At 38.5% G+C, this 19,572-nt stretch overlaps 1 protein-coding gene and 1 long non-coding RNA gene across 4 annotated transcripts in view; one reads left to right on the forward strand and one right to left on the reverse strand.

Annotated features, from left to right (window-relative positions):
- LOC121656218 overlaps positions 1-4,554 on the forward strand; it is a 23,724-nt gene extending 19,170 nt beyond the window's left edge. Inside the window, exons 2-3 of the long non-coding RNA XR_006013405.1 lie at positions 1,852-1,855; positions 4,519-4,554. This is a non-coding gene — a long non-coding RNA (uncharacterized LOC121656218). The remainder of the gene's footprint in view (positions 1-1,851; positions 1,856-4,518) is intronic.
- Positions 1-19,572, reverse strand: part of dennd2b (DENN domain containing 2B) — a 57,840-nt gene that overhangs the window by 2,833 nt on the left and 35,435 nt on the right. For all 3 annotated transcript variants that reach the window (XM_042007896.1, XM_042008707.1, XM_042009432.1), the window contains 11 exons: positions 19,144-19,328; positions 18,194-18,303; positions 17,869-17,938; positions 14,862-14,939; positions 13,824-13,964; positions 13,535-13,683; positions 4,664-4,841; positions 3,516-3,557; positions 3,131-3,242; positions 403-642; positions 71-157 (listed from right to left, as the gene is read on the reverse strand). In XM_042007896.1, the coding sequence (XP_041863830.1) occupies positions 71-157; positions 403-642; positions 3,131-3,242; positions 3,516-3,557; positions 4,664-4,841; positions 13,535-13,683; positions 13,824-13,964; positions 14,862-14,939; positions 17,869-17,938; positions 18,194-18,303; positions 19,144-19,328 (1,392 nt within the window). The remainder of the gene's footprint in view (positions 1-70; positions 158-402; positions 643-3,130; positions 3,243-3,515; positions 3,558-4,663; positions 4,842-13,534; positions 13,684-13,823; positions 13,965-14,861; positions 14,940-17,868; positions 17,939-18,193; positions 18,304-19,143; positions 19,329-19,572) is intronic.

Consider the following 19,572-nt stretch of genomic DNA (forward strand, 5'->3'; position numbering starts at 1 on the left):
TGTTTATGCAGATCAACTTTAAAACTGGTGACATTCATGCATTGTTCGGTTGGCCTGCTACAAAACTCACCAAGGCCTTTCAGGAACTTGTTAACTCCACTCTGCTCTGTGTCTGGCAGCTCCTCCAGGTACTGATCCACCCTCTGTTCAAATAGCCCTGTCAACATAGATGAAGCAAAAAGGTCATGACATATCTCTATATTCCAGGCAGTGACAAGCTCTTTGCCTGCCAGCAAGAATTCAGTGATGTGGAGAGAAAACATGCTGGTGAAAACTCTCAGCCACTAGAGGTCAGTATAAGTGCAATACTTTCTTCTGCACTGTGCTCAGAGTGCAGGGATAAAAATCCTGAAACAAGTTCACAGCCCTTACTTAAACAATAATCAGCCAACATCAGTCTACCTTTAGCCCGTGTTTTCCTCAGCTCCCGATCTTGAATGAATCCTGCAAACATCTGAGACTCCATGAAGACTCCCAGGAAACGACGGATGCTCTTCGATGCCACAGACTTGCGGAAAGCCTCTCTTTGGAAAACACGCTCTCCACGTTCATTTTGAGTGATAAACAGGGAGTAGTGTCCAATAGTCTCAAGGAAGAAGCGGATGAAAGCCTCTGACACTAGGCTGTTCAAGGAGTTATATTCTGTAGACAATAAAAAGAAGAGATCAATCACCAATCTCTGCTGTTTACACTGTGATGACTTGATAAACAGACATGTTGCAGTGTATGAGATTAAACAGAGTACCATTTTGATTGGTCAAATCCCATCTCAAACTTGTAAAACAGTTGAAGGAAAAACACCAATCTTGTTTATCTAATTGTTTTTTCTTTCACTCTTACACTGGTTTTGTCTATGCATGTGAAAAGTGAAGAACTAGAGACTGGACAATCTGAGCAGGCTTACAAAGACACAGTCTCAGACCTCCACAGCCCGAGTCACAATTACTGTGAATAACTTTAAAGTTTGAGTTTAAGAAACGTTTAAGTATTCTGAACCAGATCGTCACAAAAAATGATCACATGGTCATTTTATTATAATTTCAGGCCTTTATTACTTCTCTGCTAATCCCTTGATGGACTGTGTTATTGTTAATTTGTCATAACTCATCCATGTTGTGCTCTTCCAGTTTAATCTTTCCCTTCACCTTACAGACTGAACTGAGGGCTGTACAAATGTTTTGTTTTGGATTTCAGGCTGTGATTGACATGCAGATGTTATGTAATTACACACAGACAGTACGTCTGTAACAAGCTTACAACAACAATGTTTTTAAATAGTTTTCAATGTCATTATCTCTTCAACATCACAGGTCCTGTTCTATGCTTTCTCACTTTAGAATCAGGACCAAATTAACATTTCTTCAATCACATGGAAAGCACCGCCCAGGTGAAAACCAGGAATCCTAACCGCTAGGCCATATGGGAATCTCAGTACACCCCACAGACAGGAGTTTCCAAGACATAACTCCAACGGTGAACTTTCCAGGTAATAAAAGTTGGACTGATATGTGATCCACTACTAATTCATCAAACCCTTCCAGCTGCCGTCAATCTTCTATTAGATTTCCACTATAAACTCCAACGTGTCTGAGGAAACTTGACTTCTTTTTACTTGTACTTGAACATCCACCAAACCCAGATAACAATTAGCTTTTAAACAGTTATTCCTAAATGTTCAACAACTGACAAATAAAGGACATTACATGATTTTCTTCCCAAACAACAAATCTTTATCTTTTATAAACTACTGTCTTAAGTATTTTTCACTTGTTGCTGTGTGTAAAATAGTCCTATCATATATATTATCATTATTATAATTGTTATTTTTATTGCTTCATTTAATTATTTTAGGAGAGTTTTTGCATTAATGTGAGATCTACAAACATTAGGAGGACGTGATATTAGGTACTATTGAGTTAATTATTGTTAAAAGACATATCCAGTGTAATGATTTCAAGTTCACCAACTCTCAATAGGAATCAGAAAGCTTTAACAAAAACAGCAGCAGTGAAAGTTTCATGAAAGTTAACTTCATGGCAGAGAGGTTGTACTATCTGATTTTGTTTACTGTAACGAGTAGGTGTTACACAGAGATAAATTAAGATGGCACAAAACTTAATATGAACAAACAATTTAATAGTTTTACAACCAGTGAGGAGTACAAATTGGAAATGATGAAGTAATATAATATCTTTCTCTTTTTTAAGATATTGATGATGTAAAGTGACGAAAGTTCATCGAAGGTTTCAGACAAATTAAAATTATATTATGTGCAACACAGAGCCAAAAGTTGGCATGCACAGTAGCACCACAGTGAACTAACCCTCTCCATGGCCCATTATCCCATACCCTGCATAGATACAGAAAACCTACATGCTTCTTTGGCTGCTGATATACGTCTTTCAGGCATTTGCTCTCCATTTTCAACCCTAACTCGTATAATTCTTAGAGGATTTTTCTGAAATAACACTTGCTATAAATGTGGGAAATTAGATATGCTGATTACTATCAGGAATGAATTTTCCTGTGGATAGATCTAAGGGTAACGATCAGATAGTTACCCCGTTGTGGAGGCTCAAATCAGTGCATTCCTACAAATATGTCAAATTCTGTACCACATGGATACTAATTCAGTTTTGGTAAAGACGAATATGCTTTATCACTTCATCCAAACACCACGAAAGTCATGTGCTAATATAATCTCACTTCTGCAGGTTAACAGATGTCATTCAAGTAGATGTTGCTGTTAGGAAGTTTAGGATTTGGCATAGGGGTGTTTAAAAACACCTTTAGTAATCTAATTCAACATCAATAAATAACCACTATCTAAGTTTTAAAGATCTGTTTCCTCACGATCCTCAACAATCATTTGTGCTGTAACATTTTAGGACCAAAAACTTGATATAAGTTTCAACATGAATGTTTAACGTAATCACAACCCGCCACCAGTCAGGTCATAACGCCTACTGTCATCATCATCAGTGTGATCTCACCTCCAACATCAGTCCTTTTGAGTCACACAGTCATGAAAAGTTTGTACAGAAGTTTTCCTCTCCCAGCACTGCACACACTGTTGCTCTAATTTACAGGAAGAGTCATGATAGAGAGAGATGATCTGTCACTTAATCACCTTCATCTGACTCGCTGTCAGAGTCCTGGTTGATGATATCATTCCTCTGCTCTAGCGCTTGCTCAAGAGCTGCTTGAAGTTTCCGTGGCAACAGTGAGGCCTCGTCATCCATCTATACACAAATGAAAGCACCAGTAATGAACAGCAGCGACTGCAGGATCAGGTTCAAAGGCTCAGCCTTACAGACACCAACATGTTTTACAACTTTAGGCTTAAGCTTAAATCTCCTCCTTCATCCCAGCCTGATACACACAGGACTTACAGCTTCAGTATTATTATATCAGTTACGTATGATTGGCAGCATTCAGTACTATCTTATTATTGCCACATGAAGAGACGATGGTGTTGGTGTAAGTTAAGGTTTTTGTCGAGCGAGAGCACCAACCTGTCGGATGAAGCGGTCAGTTCCTAGGTCGACCATTAAAGCCTGAGGAAAGGAGAGAATAGCATGTCATTGTTTTTTTTTTTGTTTTTTTTTAGAATGATTTATGACACAACTTTTCATCCACTCAATAACTATTTCCATAAAATAAATAATCACATAAGCTCACTAAGTTATATAAAACACAGAAAGAAGTCAGTCAACAGCAGGAAGAGGGATGTAAACACAGAGCAGATGCTAACAGGTCCTTGTTAACTATGACCTACTCATTCTCTTCACCTCCTGTCAATCTGAGAAGTTTCCTTTAGAAAACCTGATGCTTATTGGGCTTGTTCTGACTAAATATCCATCCTAAGTTATAACCAGGACTGGGAAGAGGGCAAAGCATTTTGGCTGGTGACTCTATAGGTCTGCCTTTCTCAAACCTGATTAGATCCTCTATCTGTGTGTCTGTGGTTACACACAGTAGTTATATAGAAGATAAATGATTTCATGGGCTATCGATGAAGCGGAAGGCAGCAGAGATGGATGTTGACTTGTCCTGAACTATGTTTTGTAATAGGCCATCATCCATTATTTATTCAACCAGTTATTTGCTTGATTTATAAATTCATTATTTTGGCACGTAAAATGTTTTCAAATCATGAAGTCACTTTAAAATGAATTGCATTAAAAACCTGAAAATCAGTTTCTTGTTATGGATGAGTTCAAAACAGGCATGTTTTTACAGTTTCGGTAAAAGAAGAAAACTGACAAAAAAAAAAATGAATTTTCATAAAAATTATTTTTAATTATGGTTATAAAAGTCAGAATAATTGACCTCAATTTGACTGAACCGTTTTCTTTGTGTCAAGTCACCTGGCTGGATCCAAATGAAATAAATCACATAATGAGATTAGAGGCAGAGGAGGTCAAACAGTCACAGTAACAATCTCCAGTTAGTAATGGGATTACTTTGAATTGTTTTAACTGTCAGTCAGTACACACATGCCCAGTATTCCAACAGACAGACAGAGAATAGCAAGAGCAGATGAAGAGAAGAAGAGTAGTCAGAGGGATCTAGAATAAAACAGGCATCAGTCTGAAACATAGGCTTTAGACTCTGGTTAAAAAAACTGCTAACAAAGGAGGACAGAAGACGCCGTACACACCTCCTCCACAGGCAGCTCTTTAAGTTTAGGCAGTGAGCTGGATAGCAGCCCCACCAGGAAGGGAGTGGGACAGCAGACGATATCCAACATGGACCCTGGCAGCACGGGGATGAAGGTGTGTTGCCAAGAGAAGGGGTAGAGCAGTGCCACCACTGCATGCATGCAGCTGGACAGGGTACTGAAAGACAAAGACACATATATATGTTCAGACACTCTGCAGAGGCCACATCAGGTTAAAGAAGGTATCCAGAATTAGTATTTCCACTAATCACACTGGTGATCCAAAGTGAAAATACTAAGAGCATCAACAAAATCAATTAGGAGCACTGCAAGAATTGACTTTAAAGAATTACTTCTTTTTACTTTTCTTTTCATCTTTATCACTAAAATATTGGTTATAAACCAAAAATTTACACAAAGCCGAGCAGGTTTTTTTTTTTTTTTTTTTTGTAACACAGGGCCTAAATATGTGAAACCCTGAGTTTCAATCTCTTCCTTTATGAGAAAACAGCTGACAGACATTCATGAATGCTAAATAGCACATTGTTTAAGAAAGCATTTATCAGTGAGGTAGTTAAGATGTAATATAAAACACTAAACTGCAGGTTGGCCCAGGTTAATTGGTTGACATACACTAATTCTCACTCCCCTCCTAGTGTTTCATAGGATATTAATTAATTAAAATAAGGGTCATATGTCCAAGTTAAGCTGGTTCATCTTGTTAAAAAAAACAAGTCACACTTCTTAAAAAATGGTCAGAGTCCAGAGCCCTGGATTGAAGCAAAGATATTCAAAATAGGTCATTTTCTCTTAGTACTTTTCTTAAAGAATACAACCTACTGTAATCAGTGCCTTCTGTAAAGTAAATCTTCTGATAGCTTTCCTCAAAATGCTTTAACAATCATTATCCAGTCACAAAGTTGGGGCCAAGTGGTTAGTTTTCACCCAGGTTAAATGACTATTTGATCCTTTTTTCCAGAAAGTTTTTTTTTTGTTTTGTTTTGTTTTTTTAATGAGACATAGCATCACTCTTTGTTCTTACTGCAGCTCATCTGAGGTGAACGAGGCACCAACAGATCATTCTTGAACATTTTTACGAAAGGACTTCAGCAGCTTCAAGACAAATGAGAGCCTTGATCTATTACACTTCTCCCACCAGGAGTTAAACTCCATCTACTACAAACCACAATGACGAAGGTTGACTCCAGTAAAATGCTTCATTGTGATATTACTGTACTCTGCATGGAGGGGTGCTGTCACTCTGACATGTTGTATAGTTTAGGTGAGGGCTTGTTGTCACTATATCAAAAAGCAAGAGTTCAGTTTAACTTTGACAGCTGTGGTTTAACATCAAGATCACAAAGAGCAGCCTGTCTTTCTCACGATCCATCGCTTGTTGACAGTGGCTGACCCTCCTCCTCTATGTCCTCCACATACTGTCCAGTCCATGTACACAAAAAGAACTAAAATAAACAGTGGGTGCAATCTCTCTTTCTCTCTCTCTCTCTCTCTCTCTCTCTCACACACACACACACACACACACACACACTAAATTAGGAAGGATCAGGAACAAGACCAGGGATCAAACATCGTATGCAAGTGAACCCTGTTTGAGGTATATACGCTTTTAATGAGGAATGTTGTCTGTTGTCAAGCAGAGAAGACTGAAATTACTGCCTTTTATGTGACCTGGTTCACTTTCAGCCCAGAGAAACTTTACTGGCTACACTTTGCTGCAACATACTGAGAACTAGGACCAGTAGCATAATCAGCATGCTGAGAAAAGTACCTCCCTCTCCCTTTTCCATAGGCTACATGTTTGCCACAGGCCTTTTCATCTTGACTTCCCATGAGTCAAATTGCCAAGATTAAAAAGTGTTTTCTTGACAGGGCAAAACAAAATTACACCGGCAAAGCCCAAAGGTAGAGTAACAACGGCATTCAGACTTTTTAAGGCCTTGTCCAGTTCACTCATAACATGAAGCACTTGCAGCTTTACTTTGGCCAGTCTGATTTCCATTTGCCTGAGGAGTGCTTTATAATTCCTAACAGATCCCTTCTCCTGGGTTTGACGAGTTCCAACAGGGAGTGATGGGGCACAGATCTCAGAAAAACCTTCGCCACAGGCTACACAAAGCCCAGCACACCACTGATACCAAGAGGATCAGTTACACTCTTTCTCTTACCACACACTCCTGGGAGAAAATGAACTTGCAATGAAAACACTCTGCACTACCAGAGGTTGCCACTCAACTTTGGAAAGAATAAGGGACATTCCCACTTGATCCAGACCAAAACTTAAGAAAGGCATGGGTCATAAAAAAAGGAAGAACATTCTCACTGGCCTCCACATCCTCCACAATTACTGGTTGGCAATCATTTAAACAACAAACAAAAAGTATGAAAACATTTTTAACAAATAAATATCTTCCTTAGAGTTTAATTAAACTATCAGCGCAGGAACATTCAGATTCTTTTTTCCACTTAAGCATCCTTAATATGAAAAAACTAGTTTAAAAGCTGTAATGTGGTTGGATCATAATAATGTTCTGTGGTGGTTATGTTGACTGTGGACTGTTACTAAGTGGGTTCAAGTCAAATCAAGTAAATATATACAAAAATATATATTCACCACAAAAGCTAACGCAACATAATCCACATTGTTTATAAACACACACAAAAGAAAAAATCAATAAAAGATAAACATGAAAAAACACAAAACCACAAAAACAATTCAGAAAACTCACAAGTCCCAGCATAATACTGACAGAACCTAAAACATTTAAAGTTTTGTTCATGTTTCTTGTAAAATGTGTTATAACTGGCTAGGTTTTAGATCTGTGCTTTTCTGTAGGATTTAATTATTGTTGAGCTCACTGACCAGGCTAGCTAAAAATGCAAGTTGGTTAAAACCCCAAAAAAGTAATATGCACACACAAATATTGTAGCAACATGTTTTGAGGGTCTTTGAACAGTACTGTAGGCCCATTGGCATGGATTGGCTGCCACGTTTCCGTTAATCTGTCCCTCGGTAGCTGTAGACATGTGAACTGTGAATGAATAATGAAATTAATATAAAGCGCTTTGGGTGCATTGAAAAGCACTATAGAAATCTGTTTTTATGAAGACACATAGAGATATTTGTTTGGCATTCTCCAAATTTTCCAAATCATAAATTAGCCAAATTTCTCCATTTCTCCAAATTTTCCAACCACTGCAAAAGAGTTAGCCTCTCAGGCATTTCTATGATTAGTTTAACATTTATTATACTACACACAGAAAACAAAAACAATCCAGTTCTGTAGCTCAGAGGTCTGAGCAGAAATGCTATGTTTTGAAGGATGGGAGCTAATCCTGACATATTAACTCTCATAGCTTTGCCAGGTCTGGCTTAATGTGTGTAAGGCTGTACTGGCAGATACCCCAGGAGGCTTAGTCTGTGAAGCCCAGAGGAGGTGGAAGGAACATTTCAGTGTTTAACAAAAGAGGAGGGTATTGGACAAATGCATTACAATCACATGCTTTAAAGCTCTGCACTATGTCGATCAGCCAATCCTAGCAAGGATGAAACTGATTCCACGGACAGGATACAAGGACAACAAGATATAGATCAAACCTAGCCAATGCTGCCAGACAACATCTGTGCTCAAAGACAGTCATTCTTCACTATCACAGTCTTTCCAGGCTCAAAATAACACCTGGACGAGCACATGTAGACCTATAGGGAAAGCTGCACATGGTGTATTTTTATCCTTTAGCAGAATGTTCTCTGCTCGCTCCCTTAGTCCCCAAATGGTTTTCCATCACTTCCTGTCCATAAGGATCTGTAACCACCAGCTCTCACTCTAACAGCAAAAGCTATTTTACAATGAGAAATTCCCTCCCAATGGAAAACGCTATACATGTTCCTATTAAAACCACAATTATGCCTGAATTTGATCAATGCTGTCTGGAGAGCTAATGAAATATGTGCAGCTGTTTGTGTTTGAAGTGTCTACATGTTTCTGAGAATCTACATGTGAGTTTTAACATTTATTAGAATAAGACTGATGTAAAAATCAGCTGGCCACGACTCTGGTAAGAGCCATAAGCAGAGCGCATGCGGGGGCAGAGGGTGTGACTGTTGTAGGGCCCCTGCTCAACAGGGGGCCCCTGCTTAGCTACTTTTTGGCTGAACCAAAACACAGGATGTCTGTTCCTGATATAGTCTGTTAAACCACTGGTCCCCTTGATACTGTGACAGTGAATGACTATGATCTGAACTTATATCTTATATCTGATATTTTTCATCAGTTTAACAATGAAGTACTGCAGGATGAGCAGAGCCAGCTGCAATGGTTATGAACAACTTAGAAATATTAGAATAATCTTTTGTCTAATATTTTGCTGCATCAGCTGCATCTTGCAGAATACTTTATGCTCCAACAGTCCTTCCACGGTGTTGCAGGTTGCTGGTAATTCCCATGTAAGAAAAACATTGTAATGAAAATAATCACACTTTTGAAAGAGGTTTAAAATGACACTTACACAGTTTTACTCTAGAGACACTTTTACTGGAGAATTTTATTTAGTTATTTATTTATTTATTTATGTTTTTTTTTTTTTTTTTTGTAGAGTAGCATTTCACAATAATGTATTGGTGCTTTCATGAAACCCTCTGAATACTTGATCCACCACCGGAATGCTTCATCCCCTTTGTTCCAAGACTCTAGCTCTGCCTTCCGATAATATCCACATCTTGCTTGACTCTTTGAAGAGTATAAGCATTTCAAATGTTTACTGTGAGTCAGTTTCGCTCTACTTAAATATCACATGGGAAACCGGTTGGGTTATAAAATATAGTTTTGGCTTTGTGCCAGTTCTGAAGAATATGTAAGATAAAATGTTTGACATTAATAGAGGATAAAATGACATGAGCACGCCACCAAACCTGTTTGGAAAAGGCCTGCAACAGCACCAATAATTCTGTTGTGTTTCACCTTTTATCATTAGCTGCATAGCATGCTGGTGATCTGCATTCTCACTTCTATATAATGAATTGCTACAAAAACATAGCAGGACACCACACATCTGTAAACATCATATTTTGTACTTCTAGTCATGTAGTGTAACCACAAGGGGAAACAAAAGTGTGTTCATGCAGAAACCCAAGCAGCACTCTGTACCACTGAAAAGTGAGCTTGATTAATTCACCATGACTATGAGAAAAAAGCTCTCAGCCATTGTTTAGTTTCCCTCTGCAGTCTCCTCCATTTTAATCCTGCATCTCTGACAAAGACCTCTAAAATTTCATTAAATCCCCTTTGCCACTTTTCTGCCACAAAAATAACTATCCTAGACACCTACTTTTTGTAACAATACAGTCATAAACAATTAAATGGAGGTAAATCCAGGTAAAATGATGCAGGAAATATGAACATCCTCTTTTCCTTATTCCATAAGTGGTGAATGAGATCTACTTGCTGAACTGCCAATTACAAATTGTGGGTTTGATGTTTAGTTGTTTTTTGACACAAAGACTGCAATAGCTGTATATTGTAACAATGTAGTCACATCAGGAGAAGAGGTTGAGATCTAAAATGCAGAAACACAGTGAACTGTCAGAGTGCTCTCTGTGCTGAGAAGTAAATCTAGACCTGCACATACAATCTGCTAACTGTTGTCAACTGTAGCCTGAAGACAGACAAGATTGTTTACATAAGTCCAATTCGGTTACTAAACTCAGCAAGCACCTACAGGTCAGTTGAGTTATGCAGTTACAGATTGACATAGCTGATGATGAATTGATCTGATTAGAGATCAGACTTGTTATTACAGGCAACAGATGGTGGCTGATCACTAAGAGAAAACTGTCTCTGCAGACTGTCATGTGGAAGCAGCAACCTCTCTGATAAAAAACAAAGCTTTCAGAGTAATTTTACAAGAGTTCAGTAATGCAACTATTGTCTAAAATCGCTTTTCCTCTCTTGTTCTTGCATGTATGGAATATACATTTCAGATGAAAGAAACATACATCATCCATTGCAGCTGAGGTATTTAGGGAATGTATTATGTACCAGAGCTTCTGAGGGAGAAGCTCTTTTATCATAGATGTCATTAATGCTACAGGTAGGCCCTGTCATTGCCTTCAAATGCAACCAAAACATGATTTGCCAGACACATGGACACACACAATCGAATACTCAAGGTTTACTTGAATCATACAGCATGCATTAGCCACAGACTGTTACTTCACTGCAGTTATGTCAGTTTTCTTTAGAGAGATTTGTAATAACTCCATAATCTGGCATAAAAATGTTAACAGTAATGATGTTTATTGTGTTCATTGTTCTGGTTCAGCATGTTAGCATGCTAGCAGTTTTAAATTAGCATAAAAATCCAAGCAGCTGCTAATTGTGATGGGAAAGTTAGTTTAGTTAGAAATTATTTGGGGCTAAATTAAATTTTGAAATGATGATCCTGTTATATGAACAATAAAAAAAAATCACAAAAGTGACTACAAATCCTCTTGAGATATGTGGTAGAATGACCATCACAAGTGATCACATTTCATCAAGTCACCTCATAGTAAACAGATTTCATCCTCTGGGGACTAAATAAACAAAGTCATTTGTGATATTTATTGGAATCTTGGAAGGGTGTAGCTCCATCCTCCAACGCTGACCTCCAAGTGTAGAGTTTTCACTATAAATATAAATATAAATATAAATAAATTATATAAATTATATATATATCACAAAGTACTGTGACAATATTCCTCTAATATAACATGACATATCTGAGTTACTTCTTCATTCCTCCCCATTAACTCCTTGATGCTATTGCCACTTGTAATGAGCAGCAAAGACAAAAAATTCTCCAGGGACACAGATGGAGAGGTCTTATACGTAGGGAGTGAACGTGGCATCGTAAGTCAAACGGCGACAGCTGAGCCACAGATCACAGAGGGCAGAGTCGCACACACAGGAAGTGCATTCCTTCCCCTCACAGTCGCTGCCCCCACTGATGTTTGTTTAAACTGGGCTCTGATATGTGGAGAGATTACTTCTCTACTAAAATCTCCTCCCACTCCACCCTCGCCTCCAATGCTCTAAAAGCACCCCTCTCTTTTCTGTAAGAAGAAGACAGACTGGGACACAGAGTCCTCAGAGATTCTTCACATCTTATCAGACCGCACCCTCTTCTCCCCTGGCAGTGTCTCTCACTAGTGTGACCCATTTTATCTCTGATACTACCAACTGACTGACCAGTTGCTTTATCAACCATCTTAGTCAAACTGTTCCACATAGTGCATCTGTTAAGCTTATAAAACTGCAGTGTGAGGCTATATTACAGTTATTTGTAGAAAAGTTTGTCCAGTTTTACTATCAGCCTAGATCAGTCTACATGGCAGGCTGGGTAGCACAACTTTACTGTCAGGGTTTTCTTGTACTTTAAAGAAACCAAAAAATACCCAAAACCATTGGAGTCCTCTGAACTAACTATATTAATTTTCCCTCAGTATCATCTCTAAGCACCTAAACTCTGTTAACACATAGTGTGCTGCAGCTTGAACTGAATGAGAAGTGTTAGTTCATCACAGGACTCCTGAAGCTGTGTAAAGTGTAGGAGAAATTAAGTAGGAAGTAATTTAATTTATCTAATTACTAATATTGAACTAAAACTACCCCAGACAAGAAGCAAAAAAACAAATACATGGTGGATTATTTCACAACTAGTGATGTTAACTTGCAACAAACTCTGGTGCATGGTTTAGCATGAGTCTTTCAGTAAGTAAAGATGTGTATAAATTCTCCACATTAATAAAGAATAATGTAAAACAGTGAGACATCCAGAGAAATCTCCATGCAAATATTTTGCCAATTTTAAGGCATTACAGACAGGCTGCATAAAAATGAACAATTCTGTAATGGAAATTACTGCACAGTCTCAGAAACACTCGGAAAACCCACAGTCAGTGAACACAGTCCACTCAGAAGAAACATATACAAACAAGATCTGGAAACATCAACACCTTGTCTGAGCTGAAATCATTTAGGGCAGATAAAACTACCCTGTGGCCTCACAATTAAAAACATTCCTTTTATTAAAACATAAATAAATAAATAAAAGTCACATATGCTTTGTAATCTGGGCTAAGAAAAATGGGATCATCTGGTTTAGCTCAAAGTCAGCATCCATGATGGGATCATGGTGTATTAAGCACATGGGATGACTTACTGGCACATTTATGGCCATTAATACTGAATGATTGATATAGAAGTTTTAGAGCAGCATAGGAGGCCATCCAGAAGGTCTTGTTGATTTCAGCAAACAATGGCAAATTAAATTATGCTCATATAACAACAACATGGCTGTTTGTTAAGAATAGAGGTACAAACTAGTCAAAGACTGGAAAAATCTGGTTCATTATATAATATCCCATAAATCCCTGATCTGTTGAGCAGCCGAAATTCAATATCAACACCGACTGGAAAACAATTTTCCCTGAAAAAAGTTCCCAGTTCCAGTTTAATCCTTTTGGTTTTTTTTTCAGTTGTTGAAAAAAAAAAAAAGGTTTTCATCGTTTAACCTCTCGTCTTTTTAAGAATTTACAAATAAATAGAGTTTAAATTGCAATCACTTTTTATCTAAATTTCAGCAGGTCCTGACTTTGTTCAGAGGGTTGAAAGAAGTAAAATCAAAGATCAAATGACTCACACTAAAAAAGAGTGAACATATCGAAGGAGGAAACCAACCATTCTGTTAGTTGTAATAATTGTTGAAAAACGTTTTTATATTGCAAAATCAAATCTCTTTTCCTGCTAATAATAAAACTCCATTTCAGTGAAACCTTCATGACTCAGTAGAGTGGGAGTGGTGGAAACTCACCTGAGTTTATCAGCCACAAAGATTACTCTGCGCTCCAGCAGCAGCGAGGCAAAGACTCGTATCACTTGCCGTACACTGAGGCACTTGAACAGACTGTCAAAGTCCACGTGTTCTAGTCTGGAGTCAGTGGGCCGCCTCAGCTCAATGACCTGAATGACCACAAAGAACAGCAAGTCTAAGAAAAATTGACTGAGCACATTTCCTGCAGAGCTGTATCTGAACATTTGGGTTAATGGTTGCAATTAAATTACTGAAAGCTGCTGTGTTCTGCTTTGGCAGCAGCTCTGACCTCATTTCCTGCTCCGGGCAGGAAGGTCTTGACTTTGATAATCTTCCCTGGTGCAGGAAAGGGGGACTCCATCAGACTCCTCATAAAGGGATAGACCAGCGCTGCAGAGATGCCTCTCCGTCTCTCCACCTCATCCAGGATCTGTACATGGGAGTGAAGAGCACAGCTTCCTTCACATGCTTCAACCATCAGCAGCCATCCAGCTTATTGACAATGGTGACAGTTAATGTAAACATATTGCTGTCAGTAGTAGCCGCTGTCTGGAACTTCACATTCATTTTCTGTTTTGAAAAATAGCAAATGAATCTATTTCTATGCCCGTGTGATTGGAAAATTCCACCCAGTGTGCCTGTCTGGCTGTTTTGATTTGAGCTGCCTCCTGTCTGGAAAGTTAATTGGGAGAATCGCTCATTTTCGAGGTCATATGATATCACCTCACCCAATCTCTCCAACTGTCTGTCTTTTTCTCTCACACACAACTCTTTCTGAAATCAAACACTGCTGTCCTCCTTTATCATGAGTAAAACCATTAAATAGCTTCCTGTTCATCCCAGATTTCCTGCTGTACTGTTATCGAAGCTCCTAAAATATCATGTGATGCAAAACTAGACAAGAGAGAAGAGTAAACAGGTTATTCACAAATTATATACTGTAACTACAGCGTGTAAACACCTCATCAACATTGTCCAGTTACTTTGAAATATTCTGTGTTCTTCTATGTTTGTTTTAAATATCTGGATTCACTCACTTTGAATTTTTAAAGTAATCAGATAAGGCTGGAAAAGCAAATCTGTGGGACTGTTCTCTGTCTTAACTCTAGATAGACAAAAATGAAGGAAAGTATTACCTTGGGAAATCAGAAAGACTAAAGTTAGGTCTGCCACTGAGCAAACGTATGGCTGAAAGTCATTTCTGTCAGTTGTCAGACAGTTAACCACAAGTACAGCACCAGATTGCTTTGGCTTACTTTCTGTGAGCATGTGTGCAAGTGTGTGTTATGCACATATATGTTTAGTTAGATGACAGGACTGAACTCACGGTGGAGAACAAATCAAAGCAGCCCAGTCTGCTGATGACACAGTACACCTCTGGAAGGCGAGGTCCTTTCCCAGTTGGCTGGACAAGAAAGAAAAGTGAGACTGAACATCAAGAGATACGTCTGCAGGTGTTCCTCAAATTAGCTATAAATACATTTTAAGAGACAGTCCAGTAGTATAGCATTACAATTTCAATAAATGTGGGGTTTATAGTCAAATTAAAATAATAAAAACAGGAGTCAAAATCATCCAGATTTAGGCCCCCAAATCACTGGATTATTTACTGTAAAACTGTTTTCTGTAATTCTGAAGTCATTTCTGACTGTGTGACTGACTGCTGTGTTAACTTTTTTGCAAGCACACATGATTTTAGTGTTTATTACTATGATTTTGTGCATTAATAACACCACACAATGTAAGTTAAAGATGCATTACATAACTTTCTGATCTTAAAACTCTGCATTCCTGACTTATTTGATGGTACAGTGACATGTATTATGTGCTTTTCTAGAGCCATCGCTGCCCAGCAACACCCCGACGTTGAGAAACCACACTATACAACTATTCAGGGACGCCGCATGATGTTGCACCCAAGTTTCGCTTTAAGCACCACGTCACACACTGGCTGTTTTAAATGTGCACCGTCGCTGATTTAGCAAAGCAGAAGATAAGAAGAACACAAGCAGACATTATCGGAGGAAGAGAACAAAAGAAAGAGAGAAAGGAACAGGGCAAGAGATAAGACAAGAGTCAAGATAAGACTTTTACTGGCTGGACAGAGCTAACAGAACAGGTAGGACGCAAGATGCATGCCGAATTAGTTGCAGAGGACCACAGTGTTTCGCCCCTGACACAAAACTATTCTATCTTTTACCAAAATTGAATCACCAATCAACCAAATAATTTCATGCACCCTGAAAAATCCCATACAATCCCAACAAGGAAACTGCAAGCCAACCAGTGGGTTCAGATTGGTGGGATACATGATGCAAGGACAAAAAAAAACAAGAAACAAAACAGGTGGTACAGAAATTAACATCTTCAGAGCAGCTGCAATTTTATGCTTACATTTTCTACCAGATTTCTTACTGTATTTGTTCAATTATTCAAATTTATAACAAATCAATTGTCATGAATTGACTTATGCTAAGTATAGTAGCTGTTTGCAGTCTGAAAGGTCTGAAGCAGATTTTGCCCGCTCCAACATTGCAGACCTGCAGAAACAAAGCAATGATACTCTGCATGTATATACATTATATATTTACAGCTGACTTTTAAATTTCACATCCTAAACATTTTATTTGATTATGACTAAATATTCAACGGCTTACAGTAAAGTAGATTCCCATAAATAATGGCATCTGTTTGAAGTGAGTTGCAATTTACAGTATGGCATATTATGACAATAATACAGCAGAGAACTAAGTGTTACATTATTCATTTCACTTATTGGAACCCCTTTATTTAGGGGCTATTTCAGTGGGAGTAGTTCACATTATTACTGACTCTATGCCAAAGGTCTGTGGTCTTGTAATAACAATAATAGCATCATTAAGCTTATTTTTCTGAGTAACATAAGACCCCTCTGTTCACCGGCAAAGAGTAAACTAAACTTTGAGAGTGAAATCTGTGTATATTAAAACAAAACTATATAAAAGGGCCATAAAAAAAACAACCAGGACAGTGCACCACTATAACATGACATCAAGAGCTCTTTAATTTAATCTGTCATCTGAGGTGAAAGTCTTTCATGTGGTTGCCTCCTTCCTAAACATAGGTGGTTTATCTGCTCCTGCTGATCCTATCTACTGTCCTCCGCACTCTCATGGACCATTATAAGCTTGGACCAGGGGCACAGACGCACTCAGACACAAAGACACAAATGAATGCAAGCTTTCAACAAGAGCCAATCCACTTGTCCATATTAGGTATACAGTTTTCTCCTCTTGTTTCTCCTCTGCTTTTCCAAATGGATGATTAAATCAACTGTGTGGGGCTTGATTCAAGTCTTCAGGAATGCTTGGTTACTGCCAGCTGCTGGACGGACAGCAGGGAGGAAACAAAGTTACTGGAGGAGAGCAGCTCACCTCTTTCTGCCTTCATTAAAATCTGCTTCTGTCGAGGTGAATCTCAGATCAAGAGAGTGCATCAAGCATAACTGAAGGTTGAAAAGATTTCTGTCTGTCACTCATCAGCACACACACAAACACACAATAGTAACTGTGCATTGTGATGGAAATACCCACTGCTGTAGCATAAACACGGTCAAAAATACCAAACGGCAAACAAAATCAACAGCACAGTCACAAAATCCCACAAACTCATGCTCTACCCACAAGCTAAATGGGAGGTTCAGCAAAACACTTCAAAGCGCTCCATAGTCTCATTATGGAGAGGAAAGGCTCCAGAATGACAACAGTTGGATTTTTCATGGTTTCTCTTTGTTTTTGCCTCTCTTGAGAAACTCTTGTTAATTGAGTGAGTCAACCCTTGTTTTTTTTATTTTTGTTTATGTTTTTATTGCATTTTCTATTACTGAATTCTTGCTTTCTGAAAATGTTTTATTTGACCAAATATATTAATAATGATGGATTTATGAATGTAATTAAATATAATATCACAGTCATTAACTAAAATCAATGTTCTTGAATGTGTGGCTTGGATGCTTGTTATTCTCCTACTAACAGCATGTAGAGCTATTTCCTGGGCTGACACGAATGCTGATCAGCTGCTATTTCAGTTACAATCAAAGTTTATTTCTGCACTCATTTTTTCCCATTGATTTAATCTGTAAATCCTGTTTGATACCCAGTTCAGCTTTGCAGCATTTTTCTTTCTTTTTTTTTGATGGTTTATTTCCTGTTACCACAGAGGATGGTCACACAACAAGCCAACACCCCCACAGGAAAACGGCATCGCGTGTTCAAATAGAAGCGTCTGTCATAACAAACAGGGCTTGACAGGGTGTGAACAGGGTGCAGAGGATGAGGAGCTGAACAGGGGCTTACCAGCAGGCGTCTGCAGTACCCGAACCTCCTGCTGCCGTCCTCCCCGGTCAACATGAAGGAGAAGGTCTCACTGCAGATTAAAACAAATGATGATCAACAAAAAGACAGACAGACACAGAGAGAGTGATGCTTATATTGATAACTTGCAGTTGTTCTAAAATATAATGCATGTTATTGCTATCTGAAATAGAAAATTTACTTTCATTTACACAATTATTAACAGCATGTTGTAACACGAAAAACTCCACTAATTTTTCACACCTAAAGTATCACATTGTGAAATGATCCAAAAGACAAAAAGGAGACAGAAGAGCTTTGGTCACACCTGGTATACTCAGAGACAGGACTCCAGTCTTTTGCATCTGGGAAGCAAAACTGAGGAATAGCTTTGAGCCTCTGCTCTGCTTCCCGCATCTGCTTGGTGGGCCTCTCCAACTGTGAGAGGAAAGGAAAGGAAACAAAAAGGACACGAGTTTGAGGCAGCTCATTCTCCTTCAGTTGATTGTAATCCTTTTTTAAAATTCCCAAAGGATGTCCATCTGACCTATAAACTACCAGAATAGAATGTCTTCCTTTGGCCTCTGCAGTCCTCAGTGACTCAGCTACAGAGTATGTGCCCCCCTGGTTAGTAGAGATGTACTTCTCCCAAGGGACATGTCAGCTGAACCAAACAACTCTAAAATCTATTTTCTAACAACTAAAAGCCCTTCCCTGTCACATGGATTCTAGCTATTTTTAACTACAAGCAGGCTTCTGGGCTCTAAGCTATAAGTTATGATTGTCCAGAAAGCTTCAAAGTGTCATCAAACAACATAGTCACAAGTGAGAAACCCACTGAATATTTGCTGGTATTACTGGCTCATTCGCTTACATAGTAATCAATAGCTGAAAGATCACAGTGGGGAAAGCTTAAGAAAAGTTATTATTAGTACTATTACTATGAATAATAACAGTGAATGGTGTTTTAAAATGCATTAAACATTGATCGTATCACAGTTTAGAGTTGCTGTTTAGTTCAATCAAACCACCAAAGGATAACACATCACTTCTCCCTTCTGCAACAAGCTTCTCCTTCATTATCTGGGTAATTATGGAGACACATCCGACAACAGTGACATCACCAACAGATAACATTTAGCTATGATGAGTTCAGGTGCTGAGGAACCTCTGTGGAAGCCTATTGGACAATTGTGGGCATCAGTAAGGTGATGCTATGTCACTGTGTAAAGTTTAACACAACCAGCAGGAAGATTCAGTTATGATTTATGCTTTTACCTTTGGGAACTGATAGGTGACCTCTGGAGAGTAAGAGTTCTTGCTAGGTTTCTTTTTCAAAGAAACCACCACAAAGTACTCAAAGAGCTCTCTCTCTTGCCACTCAATCAGCTGCAGCTCTAGTGTACGATAGCTCGGGGCTCTACGAAGGATGGACTGCAGTTTCAATAACCTCTGGGTGTGAGCTGAGGAGGGAAGCAAAAATAATTCACACATAATCTATATCCATAATGTTATCATACACTATGAAGCCCTAAAGCTCACAGAATATTAACATGAAGCCAGTCAGGAAATGCAATAATGCTGTACATATTTATGTAGACCACTAAAGTCCCCATTTCCTTCCTTCTCATTGATTTTAGCCATAATAAATCCTGTGGCTTTGTTTCAGTTATAGGTTACTTGCTAAATAAAGTTTAACACCTGAGC

Source organism: Melanotaenia boesemani, chromosome 1, assembly GCF_017639745.1.
Source record: "Melanotaenia boesemani isolate fMelBoe1 chromosome 1, fMelBoe1.pri, whole genome shotgun sequence".
In the NCBI taxonomy this organism is placed as follows: Eukaryota; Metazoa; Chordata; class Actinopteri; order Atheriniformes; family Melanotaeniidae; genus Melanotaenia; species Melanotaenia boesemani.